This window comes from Macrobrachium rosenbergii, chromosome 51 (genome assembly GCF_040412425.1).
Source record: "Macrobrachium rosenbergii isolate ZJJX-2024 chromosome 51, ASM4041242v1, whole genome shotgun sequence".
In the NCBI taxonomy this organism is placed as follows: Eukaryota; Metazoa; Arthropoda; class Malacostraca; order Decapoda; family Palaemonidae; genus Macrobrachium; species Macrobrachium rosenbergii.
In genome coordinates, this window is record NC_089791.1 from 16,259,310 (window position 1) to 16,284,062 (window position 24,753).

The window sequence follows — 24,753 nt, forward strand, 5'->3', positions numbered from 1 at the left end:
GAGGCCAGATACCGTCGGCACATAATCTCCACGAACCACCAGTAAGCAGTGAGAAGGCTAGCAACCTTATTCCAGAGACTTGCTAACATCTGTAAGGGTAACACCTGTTGCCACACTTAGGAAATGTATCAGAACTTTCTAAATTTTTTATGAGAAATCAGATGAAACTGATGTGTTGACAGCAAGAAACCTCCATAATGAATTTTTGCTTTTATTTTTGCAGAGACTATTATTTGGTTATTTACTTATTTTTTGTAGACTGTTATTCACTTCACTTAATTGATTTATTTCTTATTCATGACAGGGTAAGCGATTTAACACCTTAGTTGTTGTTATTTCCTTCATGAAGATTTATGATCATCATTATTGTAATATACTTTCCATAATGCGTACTGCAACTTTGTATCTACTGCTCACAGGTATTACGTTGTAGGTGTTAAGTCTAATTTTTATTTTTTTGCTGGGTGAAATATAAAGCAAATCCTTCAAAGTTTCCAGCTTTTCATTTTTGCTGCCTGCAATTAGGTCGACCCATGAATAATTTTAATTCGAATCCATGTTCCCAGCTAAAGAATAAATATGTAACGTGCCTTTCATAAAATGAATTCATAGTTACCTACATGAAAAGCAGTGCTCGCCGGCTTATGTAAGAAACTATTCAAGGCATAGTAAAAAATCTTCTATACGCATAAACCTGTTTTCAGTATATAAAAAAGATATTTAGGTTAAACCTCAATCGGGACATTTCATTTCTGAGATAGCTGTGGGCACTCTGTAACCCCTTCTTTCAGTTATGTCTTGTCGAGTTGGTGGAATGTCAAATCGCTATTCATGGTAGTTTTACTCCTAGTACTATTTTTTTTTTTTAATGAAGAGATTTGTACCCAGTCACTATCTCCTTGGAGACTCCTCCTAGCTCGATTTTTGCGTTTCGATTTTACTATAAAAACAAGCCACATGCCTATTACGTACAGTACCGTGTTTCTTTAGCCTATGGTTTCTGTCCTTTCGCTTGCGGGTACACTGAGTAGCGCATTTTGTATATTATGTTATCTATCATTCAGATACCGTGTATTTAATGTTTTCATATTTTTAATTGCAACTTTTTTTTTACTTGTGGGTATTTTGGCTTGTGAAAGCTTGCTCTGCAAGTAAATATTTTCAACCACCTTAAGTGATTGTAAAAAGTGAGCCAGGGTCCAACATCGTGAAATAAAAGCCTTCTAGCGTATTTAACTGTTTAATGTTGCCTGACTAAGAAAAAGCGTATCCCTACTCTTTAGTTTCATTTTCCTTCTCTGGGTAGGCGGTGGAAGTGCTCAAGTGTGGCGCTTCTTTGTATTCTGTTGTTTTCCTCACGTTACTCATTGGAAGCGTAGTGAGCTAAGCCTAAGTGAACGTCAGTGGTTGACGGCTGTGTCTGAGTTAACTCGGTAGTCTTCGCTTCGCTATTAAGCTGCCGCAAAGAGCAGTATGATATTGGAAGTACTGACTCTGTTTGCAGCGGCCTTGACCCAATGAAGGGAAACAGATTTCTCGGGAAAGTGAAGTTGAATTTAGTGTTTTTTTTTTGAAATAGCTAAAAAGTGCAAGATAACTGGTGTTACCGTGGGCATTCGTTTTCATGGAAACAAGCCAGTAAACCCCAAAGCTTACTCAGGATAAAAGGTAAGGATGGTTGAACCATTATTAATGGATGCTTTATACCGTGGAGTGCGTACACATCTTTTGATTCTTTATAATTGCACAGGGAGGCATGGCTTGGTCCAACTATGCGTACTCTGTGGTTTACATTACTTAAGAATAAAGGAATAGACCTAAGCCTGGCATGCTGGACTGTTAGGCGTAGGCTAGTGAGGTGGAAGTGTTAGGCCAAATACGTAGACTATTGGTGGAGGCGCAGGCAAACAACTTTCGTAGGTGGCAAAGATGTTGGAGAGCATGAATTTAAATGCGATTTTTCATTCACTGCTGTTCGTGATTCGGCTAGTGGCCCAATACCTTGTAGGCTTACAGCACTGTACCCAGTAATTATAGCTGTCCATTATACTACATTAGGTAAAACTGTAGTCTTACCACCACGCTCCTCAGGTTCATTAACTACTAGGTGCAGTATGGAAGCCGTGTTAAATGCCAGCTGCTTGGGGATGAATGTAAAACATAACATTAGACTGGTAAATATCATAAACATAAAAGAAAACATAAATAAAAGGCCATAAATATACCCGGTGGCGGCTGGTGGGAACCAGGCCTTGGTAATAGTGTCCAGTTTTATCCTACTTTGCAGCCAGTTAGGAGAAGCCCCAGTTGGACCCCGAAGTAATGTAAACTTTGTAAGAAGTCATCACGGTAGCGGGGAAAAAAAATTAATTTCACCTAGTGCATAGACTACATCATATCATCAAAACCTACCTGGCCTCACCTAGAGTGTAGTTGCGTATCCTTGTTTGCAGGTACCCCTGTGAATCCTACTAATACGCATAACTTAGTCTTAAGCTTCATATGTTCATCATAGGTGGAGTTCCAACTCTCTAAATCTTGGCTATCTTTAAATTTACGTAGTACCCTAAGTAAGCTTAGAAAGTGGGAAGTTGGTGTTCCCCCAGGCACATCCTGGTCAGATGGCCCTACTGTTGGATAATTTTCTGAAGACATTTCCTCACATGGCCAGGCACTGGTGATGTTTGATGCAATTTCCAGAAACAATTGGTTTTTACTGTGGTTCATGAGAGTAAAGATGTCATTAGTCTCACATGCTGTCAAAATGGGAGCCAGAGTGTGATCAATAAACAGTTTCTAGATTTGTAAATGCCTAGTGAAAAGTATGAAATTTTAATCAGTAGGGTTTTTATTGGCCATAAGCCTGTGACAAAATGCCCATTATAGACGTGACATGACAACGTGAAGAGAGAAAAATATTTAAGCCGTCCCTTTACTTCATCATTATATATGCATCAGAGAGTTTACTTAACAAATAACTTTTCCTTAAGTGTAAAGAATCTGTATTGAAAATTATGCTTCTAAAATTAAGCTAAGGAATTTTCAGGTAGTCAGTGGAAAAAGGGGACAGGAATAGCCCAACAACTTTTAAAAACCTGCTTAAAATTTTGCAATACAAGTCCAGAATAATTGTATGCTAGGATGACTAAAACTAATGTGGCCCATATGGCATTCTCAAATTATCACAGTTGTGCCATAGCCAAACCATTAACAAGAATATTTTATTTCAGGGAATGGTAATAACCTGTCATTTCCTAAGCTAAAACTGTTTAAATTTTTGGCAGACATGTCCAAAATCATTGTATGCTACTCTTACTTGTTATACGGTTCAGTACCTAATTGCACCAAACTAATGTGTCCCATATGGCATTCTCAAATTATCACAGTTGTGCCATAGCCAAACCATTCACAGAATATTTTATTTTAGAGAATGGTACCAGTCTGTCATTTCGTAAGCTAATCTTAAGTATGCTAGCCTAACTTTTGTGAGGCATGCTGTAACATGGTTGGTGCTGCTCAGCTATTCAGGGGTGTCATATCTTAACTTTTTTCTTGGGAAATTTAGTCACACCAGTTCATACATGTAGTTTGCTGTAGTTGTACTTAGAACACCTTTTTCTCATTACCTTACAGTGCAGTCATAATGTTTTCAGACTGGTTATGCTAATTTTTTGAGTATTTGTTTATAGGCAGACAAATGAATGAAATGTACCTGCTAAATCTGAATTTTCTAATGGCTCTGCTTATGAACACAAGGGACCATCCTCAAATTCTGGCAGTTCATATACTGTACATTATAGAAACAAAACACTTTGGAAGAAATTTTTCATACTTGTTGTTTTCCTGTGATGTTAAAATGTCATTAAAATTTTTTTCTGTTGGTGACTAGAAAACCAAAACTTGTACAAAATTTCAGAAGTTGGTTGGTCAGGTAATTAATTTTTTAAAGCAGCACTGATGAGAAGAATTACTATGCTGTCTTTTTATCAATATAAGTCTACCTTTTCTGCAACAGATTAGACTCTGCCACAGCTAATGTTAGAAACTTGTGGAAATATAAACGCTTCAGGTATCCTCTAAGAGAAATTTGTTGTAGGCATGCATCCCTTACTTTTGTTCTTGCATGTTATTTTATTCCAAAACTCATGTGTTTACTTTAGGCTGTATTGAATGTTTAAATGATAGCACCATCTTAGTTGACGTTCTTCAACATCATCAAGAGTATTAATAAATCATACTACATAATAAAGGATTTCCTAATGTAGCCTGGCTCTTGTAATTATGCAGTTACTGTATTGCTGTACATTTGGTTAAAGATTGCATCAAAGTTTTCCTTTCACTGACTAGCTTGGAAAAAACTGTTAACAGTAAAGTCTCACAATGGATTCTTCATTCTTTCATTACTTTGGTTAATTAAAAAGTAGATGAACCAGGTTTGCATATATAAGCAAGATATTTTAGCCTTTATTCCGTTATAATTTCCGAATATTTCACTTGTTTTTCTTTTGTAGTTTTTAGTATTAATACTGTACGTTTTAATGTTACAAAGGGATATAAAAATAAAATTCTATTACTGTGGTAGTGAACACATCCTTGTGTGATCTGTGAATGAATTTTACCAATTTCATTGATATGAAGTGTGGAAACTGTAGAAAAGTATGGAAAATAAGTAGATATCTAGCAATGTATGTGAGAAAGTAGTTGCAAAAAATTAGAAACTAGAAAAAAAATTATCGTAAGTGTTTAGGAGCAATGAAAGTGGATATTTCTAGGTATACAGAATATGTTGTGAGCATGAGTCGTAAAGATATTAGGGTATGATGCCTTTAGCTAAGGTTCATTTGGGAGTGGTAGGTTAAGGAATGTCTAATGTGAAGAGGTCATATCAGTAAAAGGTTAGATTTTTGCAGCTTGGTCACTGATAAGGATATGGTGCCTGTAGGCTAGGTAAGTTTAACCATGGTACTAATTAGACTTACTGTGTTCGCCAATGGTGCCTTTAGGTTAGGCTAAGCAGTTTCTAATGTTAACAGGTTGTATCCATGAAAGATTGAATTTTAGCACCCCAGTCATTGCTGAGGCTGTGGTACTCATAGCCTAGGCTAATTTTAAGTATATTGTTACAAGCTCCCATTATGTGGTTTAAGTATGACACTTCTTAACAAATTAGGCTTTATTGCGTGTAGGTTAGGTTAAGTAATTTCCACTGTAAAGATATCATATCTGGGAAAAGTTAGGTTATGGTGCCCCCGTCGTTGATTAACCTCTGGTGCCCCTAGTATTTTTAGGATAGTTTAGTACAGTATGGTGTTCTGTAGTAAAGTAATCTTCATGTGTTGGTTTACTCTATTGCACATATGTCAGGCTTAAGTGACCTTGCAATAATTTGGGCTTTGATAGATGTGACTGATTAACCCTGTAAGTCATTGTGACAAGGCTATTGCACTGCTGCTGGAAGTTAATCAGGTTAGACCTAGGCATTCTTGTGATAATGTTGGACTTCTACCCCAAAAAAAAAATAAATTGAAGTTGTGAAGTTTCCCCTCTTGAGTGGTCGACACATGATGGCAGTTTTTTTGAAAGGGCTCTCTTTATTTTGTTTGTTGGGTGGTTAATAAATATTAACTTTGTATTTGTTTTGCTTCACTTTGTTTGGTTTTATGTACAGCCTTCCACAAGGATAATTCCCTCTCTGGCGGTCCCTTGTACATTTTCAAAATAAGGTGCTTCTTATATTTTATAAGTGTCAGTGTTTTCTCGTCAGTATCGTAGTTCCTGCAGAATAGTCTTTAGTTCTTTTTTAAATTTGCTTTCTTCTTGTATTAAACTGCATAGAAGATTATTAGTCAAAGCCATTATCCGTATTCTGTTTATACTGTACACTTATTGCCATCATATGTTTTATGTTTAATATCACCATGACCTTTCTTTACACAATTTTTACACTTTAAGATGTTCCTAGCACATTCATTTGATTTGTGATTTTCACCACATCTAGGGTAAGCTTGGTCATTATAAAATTTGTTGCGCTGTGACCAACGGCTATACTGTGTACACAAGTTGTCACCTCTATCTTAGATAGCCTTGCGTATTTGTGGTGTGCATTTGATGATATATAGTGTTTATATTTGTCATCTTTGGCTATCATTTCCTTTTCAATTTTCAGGTGGTCATTTTCAGAAATGAGGCTACCTATCCATGGATTTTTCTTTACAATGTTATAGACATGTCATCTTCATGCCTCGGGACACAGACTACTTTTATTTTTGGTTTTAAGTTTACCTTTCATATTTACTGATATATTGATGATTTCCTGAATCTCCATTTTTGCCTTTTCTAAGTTTTTCCTGTCTGGAAATCTTACAAATAAGTATCCATCTCTTGTTGTTTTAACCTGTTCAACTGGCGCCTACTCATAATTTGTCTTTTCATTTGCTGCTCTGCTCTCTTCGTTTGTAGATTTGATCAGAAGCACTTTTTTTTGTCTTTAGTGATTTAGCATAAGTTTTGTCCATATTTGTCATGGTCTTTACATCTTTATCAACATTGTCAATTTTGTTTTGAATTTCATCTATGTTGATCGTTACGTCACTAGTTTTCTGAGCCGAATCCTAAGTCAACTTCGTCAATATCTCTGTGTTTTCTTTTATTTCTTCAAGTTCATCTTTGTGTGTTCTTTGTTCAGGCCTCTTGCAATTATTATAGATGTACAGTATGTTATCACTAAGAAGTATGGGAGTGTATATGTCCTCGGTACCAGAACATTCATAGTTGAACCATACGTCACGCATTTCACAGCAAGTTCCTTCATCATCAACTTCCCCAGAGCAATGTCCGCAGGTTGCTCTCTTGATTTGGGTTGACTCATCCTTCTCCAGTATTTTATTTAGTGTTCCATCTTCATGTGTTGCTTCGATAATTATGAGATAATGTTCATATGATAGTTTGATCTTCCCTTTACTTGATTTAATTTCTACAGTATTTATTTTTCTCTTCCTCTTCTTCGTATTCACCTTGAACATCGCGCAGGTCAGGCACTTTTTACAGAGCACTTCATAGGCGCGTCCATACTTAATGACACTAGATCAAAGACTAAAAGACTAAATCTTTTCTTTATCTTTTTCTGCATTTTATGTGGGGTTGGTGCTTCTGGCCAAATTTCTCCACATCATCCTTTACTTTCTCTAATATAATGCCTTTCACTCCCATATCTACGCTGTATTTGTCCTTCCACCTTTGCCTTGGTCTTTTTCCCTTCTTCCAGCAGTTTCATGATCAACGCTCATTTAGTGATACTCCTCTCCTCTCGTAAGATGACCATACTTTTTCAATTGGTCTTCCTTTATCTTTTTAGCCATTTCTCTCTTCCTTCTTTACTAGTCTCATTCATCATCCTTTCATTCTCTGTGAAGCTACTCCACACTTCAAGTTTAAGATTTTCATCTCATACCACACCCTGCCTTTTTTCTTGTAATTTTAATGTTACCTATGTCTGCCCTGTACACCACTGGTCTAACTGTTGATTGATATACCCCATCTTTAATCTTTACACCAAATCTCCAGTCATGTTCAACATTACATACCTTCTTCCAGTGCATTCATTCTGCCTAAACTGCGAATCTAATTTCTGGAGGTAATTCACTATCTGCTTCCAATATCGATCTGAAATATATGAATTTTCTTTTAAATTCTGATATTCTGTCTTTTTCAAACAGGTCTTGAATCAGCTGTCCTCCGTGTCTTTTCTCCAAGCCTCTCCAATGGTGTTTTGCAATAGTGTCGTCAGTTAAACATGCCACAGGGTAATTGATCCACTGTTCCATAGGACAGCACATCCAAGACCAAGGCATGGAGGTAAGAGAGGGTCCTTGGTTTCAGTCGTCATTCATAGAAACTTGTCTGTCAGGCTCACACTGGCTCTAACCTGCACTGCTGCTGCTTTATTCATATTTCAAACAATTTTTGCATACTTTTAATATCCTTGATTTTCATCTCGTGCACCTTCAAACATGGCATGACCATGTTGTATATGCTCTACTTGACACGGTTGGGCAGCTCTGTTTTCCCGATGCTTTTTTTTTTATCTGTTACTGGATTTCTCGGGTCCTCTCCCTGCTTTTATTTTTCCTAGTTCATGTGATCTTTTATAATTTAAAGAGGCAGTTATATTGTTTTTATGGAGATGATATCCCACTCTTTTTCCTTTAGGATGGGGTTACTTAAGGCTATTTGACATCCCGTTTCAGTGACTTGTGCGTCAAAGTAAAAGGATCATTAGATACTCTTGAGCACCGTACAGAAGCCATAAATGCACACACTTGCTAGAGAAAAAACCTTCATGTTTATCGCTGTATTCAGTTTATATATTTACTCCATTTTTTTTTATATAAAAAAAACCATGGTTTATGCCGCTGTTCACGAGAGAGCTTTTAAAACTTTTCCGTGCTATTCGTACTGTTTCAGCTAATTATTGCTGAAATGCAGGCTACATTCACATAAACTTTACAAACCCGCCAGCCGTGGTGACCCCTTTTTAATTGACAGATGTTAGTTTTGGGGTTTGTATTTTATCGAGTGGCTTCCAGTTAGGATGGTGAAATTTGTCTATAGATAAACGAAAATCAATGGAAATAGACATATTTTCTCTTAACAGCTTAATATGACAATAGATAGAAATGACATGTACATCAGTGGGCGTCTATAACTTGAAATATTGTAAGGAAAGTAAACTAACAGTTATATCAATATAGATAAACTAACAGGTCTGTATTTGCATTTGAATGAGGTGCTGGACACTTACGGGCTCAACATATGCATGTGTGTAAAACATCAAATCACAAATAGCGAGTAGCAATATTCAGCAATACTTGTTTTATGACGTGTCTGTTGTGGCCAGTTAACATGAAAGTAATGGAAATGAACAAAAAAGTTTATTACTGCTGAAATTCCAATTCTCTTTCCCAGCGGTCGTTATATTTACTTCGTAGCCGATGTAATATTACTGTTAATGGGGCGTTGAACTGATGGTATGAAATAGTATGCGAGTTTCTAATTTAAAAAAGAAAAAAATTTATTGCGAAGCATCACTCGCCGAGTATCATCAAAATAAAATCAAATGCGAATGGATTTTTTTTTAAACGTAACCATTTTGATTATTAGTTGAGAGGTGGTATCAATAACGAATTTTATTTTTTTTTTTTTGCCACTGAAGTTCAAGGGAAATTTCATTCTAGTTTTTTGGATGGTATTTGTTAAACAGGTTACGTCATGGGTGGGAAAAGAAACTCTTGATTTGATATTACCTTAATTTTTGTTTATCAAGTGTAGGTCTGTTGACTTCAAATTCTCTTGATTGTTTCATTTAAGAGAGAGAGAGAGAGAGAGAGAGAGAGAGAGGGGGGGGGAGAAGATTTATACTATGTGTAACATTTTGTAGTTTATATCCCGAGGGCAGATGTAACTTCAACGCGTTGTCTTGTCTCTCATCTGGTTTAAGATTGCTGCATAAATATATAAACAGGTAGCGGTAAATAGTGGCTTTAGAAAACATTGTAGCTCGAGTCTTAAAATGGAGAAACAAATCCACAGTTATGTAACTGTACAAATATATTTAAAAAAGAAACTGTACAGAGAACTGTTGAGAATTGACGATTCTCCTTTTCAGTCTTATAGACTCTCTGTAGAGTTTCATTTTTAAATAAACAGATACATAACTGATCTATTTCTCCAATAATGGCCTTGTTGTGAATGTTATTTATTGGCCTATTGTTTTTTTTTCTGTTATGAGTCTCCTAGTTTTAGCTTCATGAAGCAATGTCATCAAAACTAATTGATTTCCTTGGAGTAGGTCAACAAGTACTTGCTTATTAATCACATAGTAACATTTCTGTCGCATATGTTGTAGAAAGGTGCGTTCTTATTCAACTCAGCATAGACCTTATCCAGTGACCCTTTCCCACCGAAAAGTTCCATCATTTTAGTAATGGCACGAATCCTTTTGTTTTATTTTAATAATAATATTGAATTAAGATTATCATCTTTAATCCTTTGAAAAGAATATTGGAATTATATTATCCTTTATTTCCATTTGCAGAACACCGCAATAACTACTTGATTGCGGGATAATCCTGCTGCCACTATTTTGGGACAATTTAGAGGTCACCTAATCACGCGAAATGAATAGGTTTAGGGGACTACAAACTGTAAGAAATCACTAAGTCCAATCCATCATTAAGTAGATAATTAAAAAATAAATACGGGATGCAGTGAAATTAAAAGAAACTTACCGTGTGGCGTCCACTTGATTGCGATGAATGCGTTGAACCAATTTCCATTCACGAATTTAGTGATCAAGTAAATGAATGAGAAATGAAAACAAGCAATCCTCTTTCTCAGTGATTGCCTTTAACTTTTCTTTTCCCTCTCCTTTTTCTGCTTTGTCTTTCTCCGTTTAAAGGAGATCTACTCACTCACCAACAAGCATGTAACACTTGAGACTTCTGCTTTCATCTCGTCCATTTTACTATGTTTTATACCCTAAAGAAAAACGGTTAAAATGAAAAAAATAAAATTGTAGTTTTATCCGGGGTCCGATTATTCAGTAACGTTGGAATTTAGTTGTATATGTTAAGACTTTGTCATTATAATATAAAGAAGGTGATTAAAACTTGGATTACATTATTAGAGTAAATATATTTTTATGAAAGGACTACACACATCATGTTTAATTCATAAATGGCAAAAAACATTAATTACACCAAAGTTGGATTAATGGAAAAGTAAGTTTGTTAAATATAAAAATTTTTACTTTGATTTTCATCATTTTGAATTTATAGGTTTTATAAAAGAAGAAACACTGGGAATAAAGCAAAGACAATCACAGGGTAAACTAAAAAAACCTTTTGATTATCGAGTAATTAAGTGATTTATGAGAGTTTTAACGAAATTCATTTTATGTAAAGTGGGTTAATGTTATGGTATATAACTTGATGGCCTTTGCTTTATTTTTATAAGCTCTGATTTAATGTCTGATCATTTATATGTATAATATGTATATGTATAATGGTACTAAAAAGATCACCATTTAAACCTACGTCACCTCCCATTAATCATTTTAAAAGGGCACAAAGACTTCAAAGGTCATTGTCAAAAGCAATATTAAATGTAAACCTAGTTATTATATCTAAAAGATACTTTGAAGGAAATATTAAGAAAGATTTCAGTGCTTGAGATTACACACTGTCAGCTGACCAAACGTTGTATAGGCCATTCAGTAGCACTAATGTTTTCATTGTTTCTACTGTCTGAAGTTAATAATGTTAATTTGAATACGAAAAAGTCTTTACCACTCGTACTGCTTACCAGGTTTCCTATATATATTTCTCGCTACATCTGTAAATGAGACTGGTGTCTAACAAAAATGGATATGATAGGGGGTTTACGTCTACAGGACCTCTTGAACATAATTACTAGTGTCTCATAAGAAAAACCTATTTACATTAAGGATGAAAATCCTTTGAAACAGGCTTTTGTTTGGTCAGCTGACTTCACATGATATGACTTAGTAGTTTTGTTAAATAAGTTTCATTTTTGGGGACTGTTTTTATAACCGAGTTCTTACAATACTGCAGACTAGGTAATGTACACTATGACTAGAAAAATACTTAAGCTACATCCTACCTTAATAAAGTAGAGAAAAAAGGAAAAAATGCGCTGACAAAGATGAAATTTTCTGTTGTCAGAAGAAATAAATACCATGGATATTCCTGTCGCAGTCAGTAAAAATGCTTTGGTAAAAATTTAATTTGATGTTCCAAGTTCATTTCTACTTTCACCCAATTAGTTAAAGCAACGGGAGTAATATACATGTAATGCAGCGAGTATATACATGTATATGCATGTATATATATATATATACAGTATATATTACACACACACATATATATATATATATACACATATACATACACATTTTATTTATATGTATATATGCAGTATATATATATATATATATATAATATATATATATATATATATATATATATATATATATATATATATATATATATATATAATATATATATATACAGTATTATGACAGCAGTAATGAATGACCTCAACTTTTCAGCGTCCTCACATTTTTGGAGGCGTTTGTCACAACGAGGTTTAAACCCAAAAGAAGAAACCTTAACTTCCGTGGTAGGATTCGAACCCACGTACAGTAAGTTATGGTTTACTTTACTCTCAACCAGTGGTCAAAATTACCATATAGTGCATTAGTCTGAATCCCTCCACAAAAGTAAATAGCCTAATGGTTTTGGTTAATCTCGCCGTAACATATCGTGCATGGGTTTCAACCCTCCCGGTGGCGGTAAGGTTTGTTGTTCTTTTGGGTTCAACTCGTGTTGACAGGCGTATCAGAAAATTGTGAGGGAATCGCAGGAAACAGAGGAGTCAGGAGATCTTGTGACTATTACAACTGGGGAAATTTATCAGTATATATATACACATATGTATACATAGATATGTATATATATGTATGTATGTATATATAGTATATGTATCTATATATATATGTATATATATACAGTATATGTATATATATATATTTATGTATAAAATATAAATATATGTATATATATAATTTTCCTTGGTTTTTTGTTATGAGTTATTAACTAATATTTAAAGAAACTTTGTCCTTACAATTACTTTCATATTAGCGATTCTTATTTAAAATTTCTTAAGCACATTTCGCAGCATACAGTACAAGATATATCTTCGTTTGATCACTTAAAAGTCTGTGTAACCGCGTGAAGGAATTATCAGCTATTTAGCAATGTTTAATATAGAATTACTATACAGCCCAAAAGTACCATTCATATCCTTGCAATTAATCAGCCAGAAAGTGATTGAAAAAGACTTACCATACGTAACAGTTTAAGAATCAAAGACGAAAAGCTCTCACATTTTCTGCTTTAGTTCAGGCAGCACACAAGGGAAAGATGTTGATTGATAAAAGTTTATCTGGTTATTTTTCATGACATGCGCTTGGAAAAGATGTTTCATAAGTCGAAATCAATGTCTTAGAATGTTCGATAACTGAAAAATTAATCCAGCATATCATTAAATGTTTTAAAACCTGTCCATGTGTTAGGAAACATATACAGTGTCCCCTGTCATTACATAGAAAAAGGATTGAGTAAAAAACACGAGCGTGCGGTCTTCAGAATTCAATAGGCTTAATTACCTGCTCTTTCTTTTGGCCCGGTGGCAGTTTTGGTGCATATCCTCTGATCCATTTTAGTAGGGAGGCAAGCAGTTAAAGTGGGTATTTCTTTTTAATTGCACAAACGTTCTTTTTCGTCAGCTTCTTCCATCAGTATGAAACATTTCTAAACTGGAGTACTTGTTACTGTGACAAACTAAAATACCAGATTTTTGTAGATAGCCAGTCAGTCCGAAACACAAAGTTCATCCCTTATCTTGAGTAGATTCGCTGTAGCGAATCTTTTAGGTGAAATGAATGGCCTTCCCCTCCTGGAGCATGCTCTCACTGCTTGTCAACTTGATGAACTAAGAACTTGGAGATAAACGAGCCTTTTCTTCTGTAAATAAGGATGGTACCACTGTTCTTGCTTTTTAGACATGCTTTCTTAATTTGGATAATGTAGGTTTCCATATGGGGTACTGGTCATGGATATTGGAATACTTGTCTATGGAAAAGTATATTTAGTGAAATTCGTAAGTCATGGATTCTACAACGCAAATACCTTTACAAAATTAGTTTGTAAAACAGAAATTAGTTTGCAAGAACAGCAAACGCTGCTAATTTGTCTCTTAAGTTTAGCGTGTGTCTAGGCTTTCTGGTGTTCGCGGCGACTTCAGAACAGTCTTGACCTACTTCCACTATAGGGAAGAATCGCATACTCCAAGCCGTTAACTAAATGAGAGTTCAGTTTATCATAACCGAGATGTTGATCATAGCGGTCGGATACGCGATCAAACTGTGCCTATCATTGAAAAGACGCTCACGTAAATTGCTTACCCTTTATTGGGGACGGAATTTGTGGTATGCTATATTGTAAGACTTAAGATATACAGCCAGTGCATTTCAAGTACTCGATTCAATTAACGTTATTCAGAAGTTTTGCGATTAATGCAGTACCGTTAAGTAATCATTTTTACACACATGACTTCATTCCATATAAATTATGGATAATATAGAAAGTTTAACAATTATTTGTTTTGCATGCCGTGGAGTATTTTAAACTTTCGATATCTACTATAAATTATCTCTTATTTTCTCAAAGTCCTAATCGAGCGTATCGCCTTCCCCGCAATATATTTTGTTTTTTTGTGTAAGACTTGGTAAATAGCTTTACGTGTTCTCCATCTTTTATTGAAGTTTCGTGAATTTTAATCGGCTAGAAATTTATTGAAAATGGTAATGGTAATGGTAAAGGGAGTGCTCTTAATCCGTGTTCATTCAATAGGAACAGACAGGTTTCAGGAATTTTCCGCGATGCTACAAAAAGGTGACAGCATCTTCAGTTAATTTGGTCTCTATGTAAAAATAGAAATTAGCATGTATAAAAGCACATAATTTCTGGCCGGAAATCAAAGGAAAATTAGCTCGGGGTGCAGGAATATTGCATGAAATATTTTGGGCTTGTTTGAGCTGTCTACGAGACTACATACGTGGGAGAAGTAAAGAGTTTAACGGACGCGTCAAACAGGTGGCACGTTAGATCTTTTAACAGACGTGTCACCTGCTTTCAAATGATACAGATGTAGAGCATGCGGAAAATTAACTTTAAAATAGGCGTCTCAAGATGAGAAACATAAAATTAATAGCTAAGGTTTCTCACGCAAAGGAAAGCTTGTAAAGTCTTCCGTTCTTCGTAATTGAATCCATAATGGGAAGGCTTTTAGAAATGAGGTGGGAATGGGAATTACTGTGATAATACGGCCTTCCATTTCCCGTGAGCTAAGAAGGCTTAGAAAACAGATACATAAAACAATATCAAATAAGATAAAACTAGGCTGTCTTGCTATTGATTGCCACTCGTGCACATAAATACTCGATGTAATAGCGCATATGAAACTGCCCGGAAATTGGAAAGATGATGGAGAGAGCCTCTGTGAAATGGAGTGTGGCCAACACGCACCCACTTTGTGTGTGGGTATGTGTGAGAGCGAGGGAAAGAAAGAGAGAGAAGAGAGGATATTGGAAAATGCATAATAATAACCGCTTGATTAAATGAGATTATGCTAACAAGACATTGAAATGATACTGAAGTAGTATGTCAGTATGGAATTTTGAAAATTCAGATGAAATTAAAAGCGAAGGTGAACCTTGTAAAACATTATATGCTGAATATATATTGGTATTGATTCCCAAAGGTCTAACAACAGTCAAGTCATGGAAGTGCAGAGATGTTAGAAATTAGATGTTTCTGTATAATTTTAGGGAACGTTACAATTTAGAATGATCGAAGATATTTTTATTTCGCTTATATAACACACTGGTAAGTCTTTATCAATCTGAAAAAAAATAATTTCTAGGTGTTAGTTCGTGTGCCAAGGTCCCTGGCATGTTTCCTTTTCAAGACAATAATATCGAAACAGAAAAAATTATTGGGGTCTGTGCGGGCTTTCTAAGAGTTGAAGTTTGAGAGAAAAGAATCCTTACCATAAATCTTCTTTGGCGTTTTCGGGAGGCAAATATTTTGATTAAAAGCTTGAAAGTGTTTTTCTTTGTGAATATTTTATTAAATATATATTTATATATCTCCATGTTATTCTTATGTACAAAAGCCATCTATATAACCTTACAAACGTAGACTTCTTTTTTTCTTCTCTACCAAAGAAAATTGTATCTTTTGTGACCTTGTCGGAAAATATGGAGTTTGGGGGTTCATATAAATCGAATTCTTTAGGAAGAAGAAGAGCGCATTCTAAAAGACAGTCTTCTAACGATCACGTTCCACTTCTGTTCCCGGAATTCGAGTTTTGTGACGCTCTTTTAGCACAGGCAAGTTTCAATTCTTGAAGGTTTTTATTTTTTTGGGTAACAGCTGTCTTTGCAATAATTCTGAATGGATGACTACTTAATGTCTTAGGTTGCATTTGAAAGGGCAATTAACAGATAATGTAGGGGAAAACTTCTTAGTAATTAATAGCAATGATATAGCTGCTGACACTGCAGTTAATGTCCAAGCCAATTTTGCTAAATGAGCGCCACAGAATTCAAAAGTTCATATGAAGACAGTGAACTACACAGTTCATAGATTATGACAGTAAACAGATGTATATTAGCTGAAAATAGAACACAGGGCAAAGGAGGGATCTGTATTCACTGAAGAACACCAGCATCTGGGTGGTTAGTCGTGAGCCCCCCTAACTTTTGGGAAGGACAAGGCTTTCAAAATTTACCTTCCACTAAATCTTACAAAATAATCAAATAGCAAACTACATTTCCACGAATTATATTATTTTACACACAACTGGGAGGGCAAACACCATGAAAGCAACACGTGGCCTAAAGTAAACACGAAGAGACCAAAGGGTTTATAAAGGGTATGCTTATCAGATAATAAATAGTTGAAAGCATTTCAAGTTAGAAACTACTTCGGATACCTGGCATTAAAATTAATTGAAAACAGCTCATAAGAAAGTCAGAAATCACAAGCGCAAAATAGAAGGTACACTACCATTTCTTTGTAAGCAACAAGGAAAACGGGAGTGGCCCAACTGATCTTCTTGCGTGTTATTTGCTGCTATGTGATTTCATACTGTATTTTTTTTTTTTTACAAAAGAAAGAAGGCATTATTTTATGACAGGAAATATTCCCAGATAGAATTAGCCAATCACAAGCTTTTGTCATTTATTGAGGAGCCTTATCATTGGTCCCACCTTTCTGTTTAACCAATTCAGTTCATGTCTACAGTACTCGCTAGCAAAGTAAAAAGGGTGATTGGAAAGGTAACCAATCTATCATTATGCCTCTCAAGATTGGAGACGAGCCGTAGATTGTGATTGGATCCCTCTAGTCTGTGTTAAGCTTGAGCTGACCTTTCGTAAAACTAATTTCTAGGTATTCTTGTTACAACCTACTTAATATTATACAGCTTAAGTAAATAATCCTTGATGAAGAAACACGCACGCGCACTGCCAAAATACTCTACTGTGCGAACTACATGAATGTGTACAGGAAAATTGAGGTACATAGCATTTGATCATCTTCATAAATACATAATGATTCATCTCTATATATATCTTATGTATACTTTTCATTAATCGATGTATTGACCCGCATTATATATCTATTCTGATGAAAGGTCAATACATAAACCTTAGCAAGAAAAAATAAATATATCTTTATATATTTATATATTTATGTACTTATTGTTCAGTGCTAACTCTTTCACTGACTATGTCAAAAATATAAAAAATGTAAATGGGAACGATAATAAACGACAGAAATGAGTCTAGCCTATCCTTAAGGTTTCAAAAACATATTTGTGCACAGAAATTTTATAGAATCCTGGAAGAAAACCTCATGTTACCACCAAATTGTCTCTGAAGCATTGTATTGGAGACAATGTTTACTACTATGATATATATATATATATATATATATATATATATATATATATATATATATATATATATATATATATATATATATATATTATATATATATATATTTATTTATTTATACATACACATACAGGTAATGGATATGCATATGGAAAGAAATTTCAGTATGCCATAACACCCGTTGAAATATAATCAAAGAATATCAATGGCAATTGTATCACTGGGTTACTCCAGTCCTTGGCAAGCTCCGCATTTCACACGTGACTGCAGTTGTGAATGCCTGGTACCACAATGTTTAGTTTCCGAAAGGTGTTTGTTTTTTAGGTTTATGCTAGCCTGAAGTCATTCTCTCATGCTTGGAAACCCCTATATAAGTAGGCTACTTGCTAGTACACTGGTTCTCTCATTTTCTTTTCAAAAGTTTGTTGGTATTGGTGTTTGCCTTCCTTTATCAGGATCAAAATTCTTATGTTTCCTAAAGGGTGTTGGTGCCCTGTTGATAGTGATGATTCTAGTTTGAGTCCCACCTTGGCTCACGAATAGGCTCATTTTGCAGCCTTCTAGTTAACTGATTAATTTTCTTTTCAAAGGTTCTCTTTTTTTTTTTTTACTGGCAGATCCTCTTCACATTTATCAGGATCAAGACGAAGCATTTTTGCGACCTGAGTACCATTTAGTAGAGCATATTATAGCTTGACCTCCACTACATTCTCAGTCATTTCATGGTTTGCTGGTCCCCTGGTGTTGGACTGTTTTTTAAGACAAGAAATTATGGTAAAGTTTTGGGGGATGGACTGTATCCCTGTCTTTGATTCCTTTGATTTTTCTTACCAGAGATTTGATCTTACACTCCTGGTAACCAAAATAATTTGGAAGTACTCTTGGCTTGCAAAGTCATAATAACTAATTGGTGATAACCTTTAAGTAGTTGCTATTTTAGGCAGAGAAATTTCCAATTTTTATGCATTTTCCAATATCCTCTCTTTCTCTTGCTCAAGAACCGGTCTGAAGCTCAACTTGAAGGAGCAGATTTCTAGTTTAATGTTATTAGTCCAAGGCTGGCTTGTTCTCGCGTCTAAAAAAAATGACTTCAGACACACACTGGAGCCTTTTGAGAGAAACCATTAGCTATCTTCTGATTATAAAAAAACACCCTATAATGCCTCTATATTAAGATGAGAAAGTCAACTACATAATACTCATGGCAACCAGTTGTCAGAGTAGACATGTTAGGATCATAATGTTGTATGAAAAGCAAGCGTAGGGCTTACGTTTGTTAGTAAAAAAAATTTAATTTCATGAAGCGATGCCTCATAATTGTTGAAAAAATTTATAATTTCATGAAGTATGGGTTCATAATGTTGAAAAATTTTATCTGCTAGTCCTGCCTGAAAATGACTAAACACTATGTCACTAAAGAGAGGATTTTTGTTGGAGGCAGTGAAGGATTTTGCGAGGCCATGTAGTGAATCAACTTCCCACCTGTGCCAATTTTGTCAGAGGGAAAGGCCTTGGAAAACATCAAGCCTTGAAGGCGTCATAATTACAGGTACCTTTTAATGGATATCTGTTGGTATACATATACTTTTATGCAAAACAAAAATCATTTTAAAAGCTATCGTTTAGGTGAACCAAAAAAATGTTTTGCATTACAACCCATCAGCACTTATTTTGCTGGCATTGATTTTTTACTATTTCTATCATTATACAAATGGTACTGTATTGTTTTTATCTGAAACAGTGTTAAGAAATGAACATTGTAAGTCTGGTAAAAGAGATTGAAAGTCAAATGATATTCCATCTTTTTCATGAACATTCCTGCTTTATGCAGCCATGGAATAAGCTAGCTTTGCTAATGTAACTGGTCAGAGAAACATCCCCGCCCCCTACAAATTTTGCCGCTCAGTCAGTTAGGTTTCGGAGGAAGATACTTTGATACATTGTGTTCTTGGTTCTCTGCTGCCCATTTTTATTTTAAACTTTTTTTTTTTGGAAACGTATGCTTTCTCAGGCACAACCTTGCGGTGGATTTTCAAGTAAACCCCTTCTTTCACGAATATAAGGATTCTTGTCATGTTTAATTTTGAATACTTACACAACAGCAGCATGTTTTGGTGCAAGGTCTGGAACGTATCGTACAATAATGTACTGTAGTAGGGAACTGGCCCTTCGTAGTAGGCCATGTAGTGTACTTTTTCCTTTCTTGCACCTTTGTGAAGTACTGGTTTGTCAACTTTCTTCCAGTTTGTCATTGGTTTTGTTTGAACACTTTCCTCTTAAATTATGTGGTTTGATGTTCTGCCTCCCTCTCATGGCATTGTGGTTTGTTCTGCCTCCCTCTCAAGGCATTGTGGTTTCATGTTCTGCCTCCCTCTCATGGCATAGTCAGATAGTCCGTTATGTAGCATGTATTAATCTAGAAAATGCGTCTTTTAACCTAGTATTGCATCGAAATGTACCTCTCCCACAAGGCATGAGGCTTATAATACTTTGGTATATTATTGGTATTGCACACAGACGTATCAGAATTGCACAAAACTGTTCCTTGAAACATTTGCTATAGAGACTACTTGTTATGCTAGTGTGTCCTTGTCTTATGCCCTTTGCCCTTGTATATGGCTTATTCCTAGCCTCATAGGATATTTGAGGGGTAGATCAAGTTGGATTTGACTAAGATAACTGTTCTTGGAGTACTCAGCACTGTAACATACTTTCAAAACTTGACAGACTATGAGGGAGCATTCTTTGTCAGCCTTCACATAAATTCCTTTCCAGCTCCCACTCTTTGGTGAGGTTAAGGTTCAAGGCTTCAGCAGTGTGCTACAATGTTTTCAGAGACCCACTAATTATCCTTTAGTCCATCTCTTCTGTAGTTTAGGCTCTCTCATTTGAGAAGCTAAGAAACTGTTCGCAAGAACAACTCCCCATTCCTCAATTTCTTTTAACTGGGGTTAGGACTCCTTTCAGCATTGTTTTACCTGAAGAGAAAGAGGGTTTACAAAGCCTGAATGTTTACAAAGCCTGAGTAACTAAGATAAAACAAAGCTAGAAACCATTGATCTCCAGTGAGTGGAAGCCTTTGTTCTAGGTCAGGTGAACTGAGTGGCCATGGGTGTTCAGGGAAGCGACAGTGGGTCTGATTGGTATTAGCAGAGGGACTAAAATTGCTATGACTATGCCAGAAAGCTCCAGAAGCGTGTTTAGGGCTGTGCCCATGCTTGCAGTGTTAAGTGTCAGCCATTATGTTGCTTTGAGCCCTGAGTCCCAAAGAGAGATATCCCAAGTGAAGTGATTTTAAACTTGGGCATTGTAATTTATTGATCTTTGTATCAATACTGGCTGGCCATCTTCAATTAAGGGGATCAGTGAAGTTGAAATAGGAGTGTGCCATTGCATAACTATACTTTTAGTTGGTCCTGCCTAATCAGCAGAGGAATTGTCAAAGGCAAGAGGGCATATGAATTCCCTTCTTGAGTTTGTGATTCATTCAACCCCACCCACGGTTTTGAATGCAGTAGGAGATATACAGTACAGTAATATGACTCTCTTTACCTCTCCGTCCCTGTACTTGGAGGAAATAAAAAGACTCGATATAATAGGAAACATTCACTGTTCTAATAGGGACTTTTCCCACACATGCTTTGTAGTATATCTTAAGGGAAAGGTTGCTTACAACACATTCTGTTTAATAAATTATCATTAGGTGATCCATAGTGTTTTAATTCCAACATTTCAGGGATGACAAGAAGGCTCGAGATTTATCAGTCGATGCAAAGGACACAAGCCAGAGTTAATGTAATGTTTGGGTCACCCAGGGAGGTTACATTACATTTGCAATACGCCTAGTGTGATTTTGTTATCTTGATATGTTGACTCCTTGGAATGGCCTGAGAAGAACATCAGTTCTGTTTCATGGAAGATATGTCAACATCTCTTTATGGCCTAGTAAAGGAAGGTTCACTTGGTACGGCAGGTAGGATCAACAAGAGACTTAGCTTACTCTTGAGAGGTGAGCAAGGTGATTTTGTCTTGCTAAGAAATTTTATGGTTCTCTCCAACAGTGAGGACCTCTTGAATTCTTGATCAACACATCATGCAATCTCAAGATTTGTAAGCTCCTCAGGAAGTACTTTTAGTGCCACAGCATATGTTAAAACCAAAACTTATGTTGGAAATTGTAGCCTTCAAGGCAAGGAGTCCAGTTAGGGACCTCCCATAAGATATTCTGCCACTAATGACAGTCTTCCTTGTGTCAAAACCAAGTTTTACCTTGGAGAATCGCACCCTACACCACTACTCTTAATACAACTACTTACCCCCACTCCCAATGTGTCTGCTGAGGAGTATCTTTCTTTCTTCCTTATGTCTATCAGGAAACCTAAACCCATTGTATGGTATCTTTAACATCAACTACTCTGTAGAGTAAGTGTGCTTTTTTTTGGTAGATTTGTAAATAAGGTTTCATATCCTGGCGAGTTTGTCTACTCTTGGACATAACAGAGCCAAAAATATCCAAGTTTGAAAGGCTTATCTTTGTCATGAAGTATATAGCAAGATTTCACGTTTCAAATTACTCTCTTATGCCTATGGTGGTTTTCTAACTTTCTCTTCACAGCCTGAGCCAATACAGAATGAAGATCAGGTCAGTTAGGGGGACATTATGGTGGTCTCATCAAATGGAACTTGAGTCATACTTGCTGGTGCTCTAGACATACTTGCTGTTATTATGTTGGATGGATAGACTTACTCCGGAATTTCAGATCTCTGCCATTATTAAAATTACCAGTACTTTCCATAAAGAACGCTGACAAAATATGCTGGCTCAAGTTCCATGAGTGGGCACAGATCTTCAATAAATGTCCCAAGGAAATGGCAAACAATTTAATTTTACTCGATATTGTATAGTAATAATACAAGATTGTTTGCATTTTCAGAGTTTCGTAGGTGCCAACATAATGCCCTAAAGCACGTGTTATGAAAAAATTGATACATAATTGATATTTGCAAATAAGATTGAGCAATTTCTTCATTTCCATAAATGGGGGTTTAAAATCAAGAGCCCATGTTATATGTCCATTAAAATTTAAGAACTGTAGTTGAACATTTCACTGCTAAACTCGTCACTATTATCGCATGAAAAGGCAGTTGCATTAATATTTTTTGAAACCTTAAGTTTTAGACTGAATAAACTGAAACTGACTTAGACCTGACTAGCTTAGAAGCTTGATTACACAGTTATTACATTCCTAGTAAAGGTATTGCCCACTGGACATGACTTAATCAAACTGAAATATCTACTAAACACCAGTCACAAACAAAATCTTGAAATCACAACAGTTTACGAGTGAGGACCTTTTACATAATTAAAAATGACCTTTCTTTTGTCACAGTCCTTGGGATTTGTAAACATGTATAAGAATAGCTACAGAACTTTTCTCCCTTAAACGTCCTGGTTGTGAGTCCCCCTTTCTCACAGGAAGGATGGGTTTTATTTCAGTCTCTGTTAATTTATGTGGACTACATAGAAGTTAAGTCACTACCTGAAGTTTATTTTGTGTGTCTGTACGTACTAACAGGTGAGATACGAATTTAAACTTCAGATATTTTTTTCCATCAGGTAAAACTTGACAATTAAAGCACCTCTCATAATTATGACATCAGAGATTCACAACACTTGGTGGGGTTGAGTAGAGAGAGAGAGAGAGAGAGAGAGAGAGAGAGAGAGAGAGAGAGAGAGCAAAAAATATCAGACGTCTCTTCGCCTAATTATAACTGGACACGAGTAATTTGGCTTTAAAATGTACCTAAAAAAAGGACGCAAAAGAACCGACGATGAAGAAAGGGGAAGAATGGATGGGAAAAAATACACTCTATGAACAGAAAATGAAATTGGGATGAAAATAGTTGTTCTTGTGACTACCTTTTTCACATTCAGGACGACTTGGGGTAAGCTTAACTGCTGATTGGGAAAACACCAAGATTTCCTTGTCTCTCTCTTGAATGATTTTTATATATATTGTAAATATACATATATATAATTCTTTACTGTGATACTTCTTTGGCTGGTCATTCTAGTTTATGTGGATGATGGCACGCGAGGGTAGGGGTCATGGCGAAACCGAGCCCTGTCACCTGGACTGTTCACCTTGAGGGCGCCACCTGCTCCACGACCTGTTAATGGACGAGAACAAGAAACAACAGCACAATTAGATAATGCAACAAATTGTAATATACATACATCATGGATAATGCTTCTGCTATACAATAATCAGAGAAACAACTGTCTTGGTGCTAGGTATGTTAAAAGCTTAAGGTTCCATGTATGTATACATTGTGAAGTAAAATTAATTTTAAATAATGAAGTTTTATTCTGTGATGTCATCTTCAAAACACCAGTTCACAAAACACCAAACGTTAAAACAAATTGGTAAAAAGGTCATGAAAAAGCATTGCAATTTTACATCTATTTTAAGAAAAGATTCTTAGGCATGCTGACAAAGACTTCTGGGATGGTTATTTTACTTTTCATTTTAGAATCGTTGCAAATTAACAGCCAAGAAATGTTTTAACTTTCAACTTTACATTTATTTCAAATAATAGATTAATTTTGATAACAATATTATTGATTATGTAAGATTTCGCCTTAAAAATATTTTTATTTCTCGTTTATGTAGAAACTCGTCAAATGATTAACCCCAGTTTTTAAAGGAGCACTACACTTCCCATTTCAGTAACTTAAATGTGCACAATTCTCTTGCTCTTAAACTGTTTTCTGGCATTATGCATTTTCAGATCTTAGGACATTCTCCCATAACCTCTTATCTTCGGCCCAAGTAGGAACCTTTCATATATGGCGTCTGTTTCTTCTTCCATTTTTTTTCTTACGGTATCTCTTTCCACCAGTGCATAAAAGCTTTTAGAAAGAAACCCCCAACCAATCAATATTTTTGCTCTATAAGCTTCCCGTTATTTTTTCTATAAAGCATTGTTACAATAACTTTGCCCATCTCGTCAGCCCAGGTAAGAAAATTTACGAGCACATAGAATACATACAAATATAAGGTAATGAATGGTTTATTAATGATTATATTCAGGGTCACTTGTCAAATATCGCATTACATAAGAATGCCGACCATAAAAACGCTGTCACG

At 35.5% G+C, this 24,753-nt stretch overlaps 1 protein-coding gene and 1 long non-coding RNA gene across 3 annotated transcripts in view; one reads left to right on the forward strand and one right to left on the reverse strand.

Annotated features, from left to right (window-relative positions):
* Positions 1–1,286: 1,286 nt before the first annotated feature.
* Positions 1,287–23,960, forward strand: LOC136833149 (uncharacterized). Its single transcript, XR_010851370.1, has 3 exons — positions 1,287–1,668; positions 7,716–7,854; positions 23,678–23,960. It is a non-coding gene; the product is annotated as an uncharacterized lncRNA (long non-coding RNA).
* The window catches only part of LOC136833148 (KH domain-containing, RNA-binding, signal transduction-associated protein 2-like), a 66,660-nt gene continuing 57,654 nt past the window's right edge, over positions 15,748–24,753 (reverse strand). For both annotated transcript variants that reach the window (XM_067094844.1, XM_067094843.1), the window contains one exon: positions 15,748–23,773. In XM_067094844.1, coding sequence (XP_066950945.1) covers positions 23,731–23,773 — 43 coding nt within the window. In that variant the 3' untranslated portion in view covers positions 15,748–23,730. The remainder of the gene's footprint in view (positions 23,774–24,753) is intronic.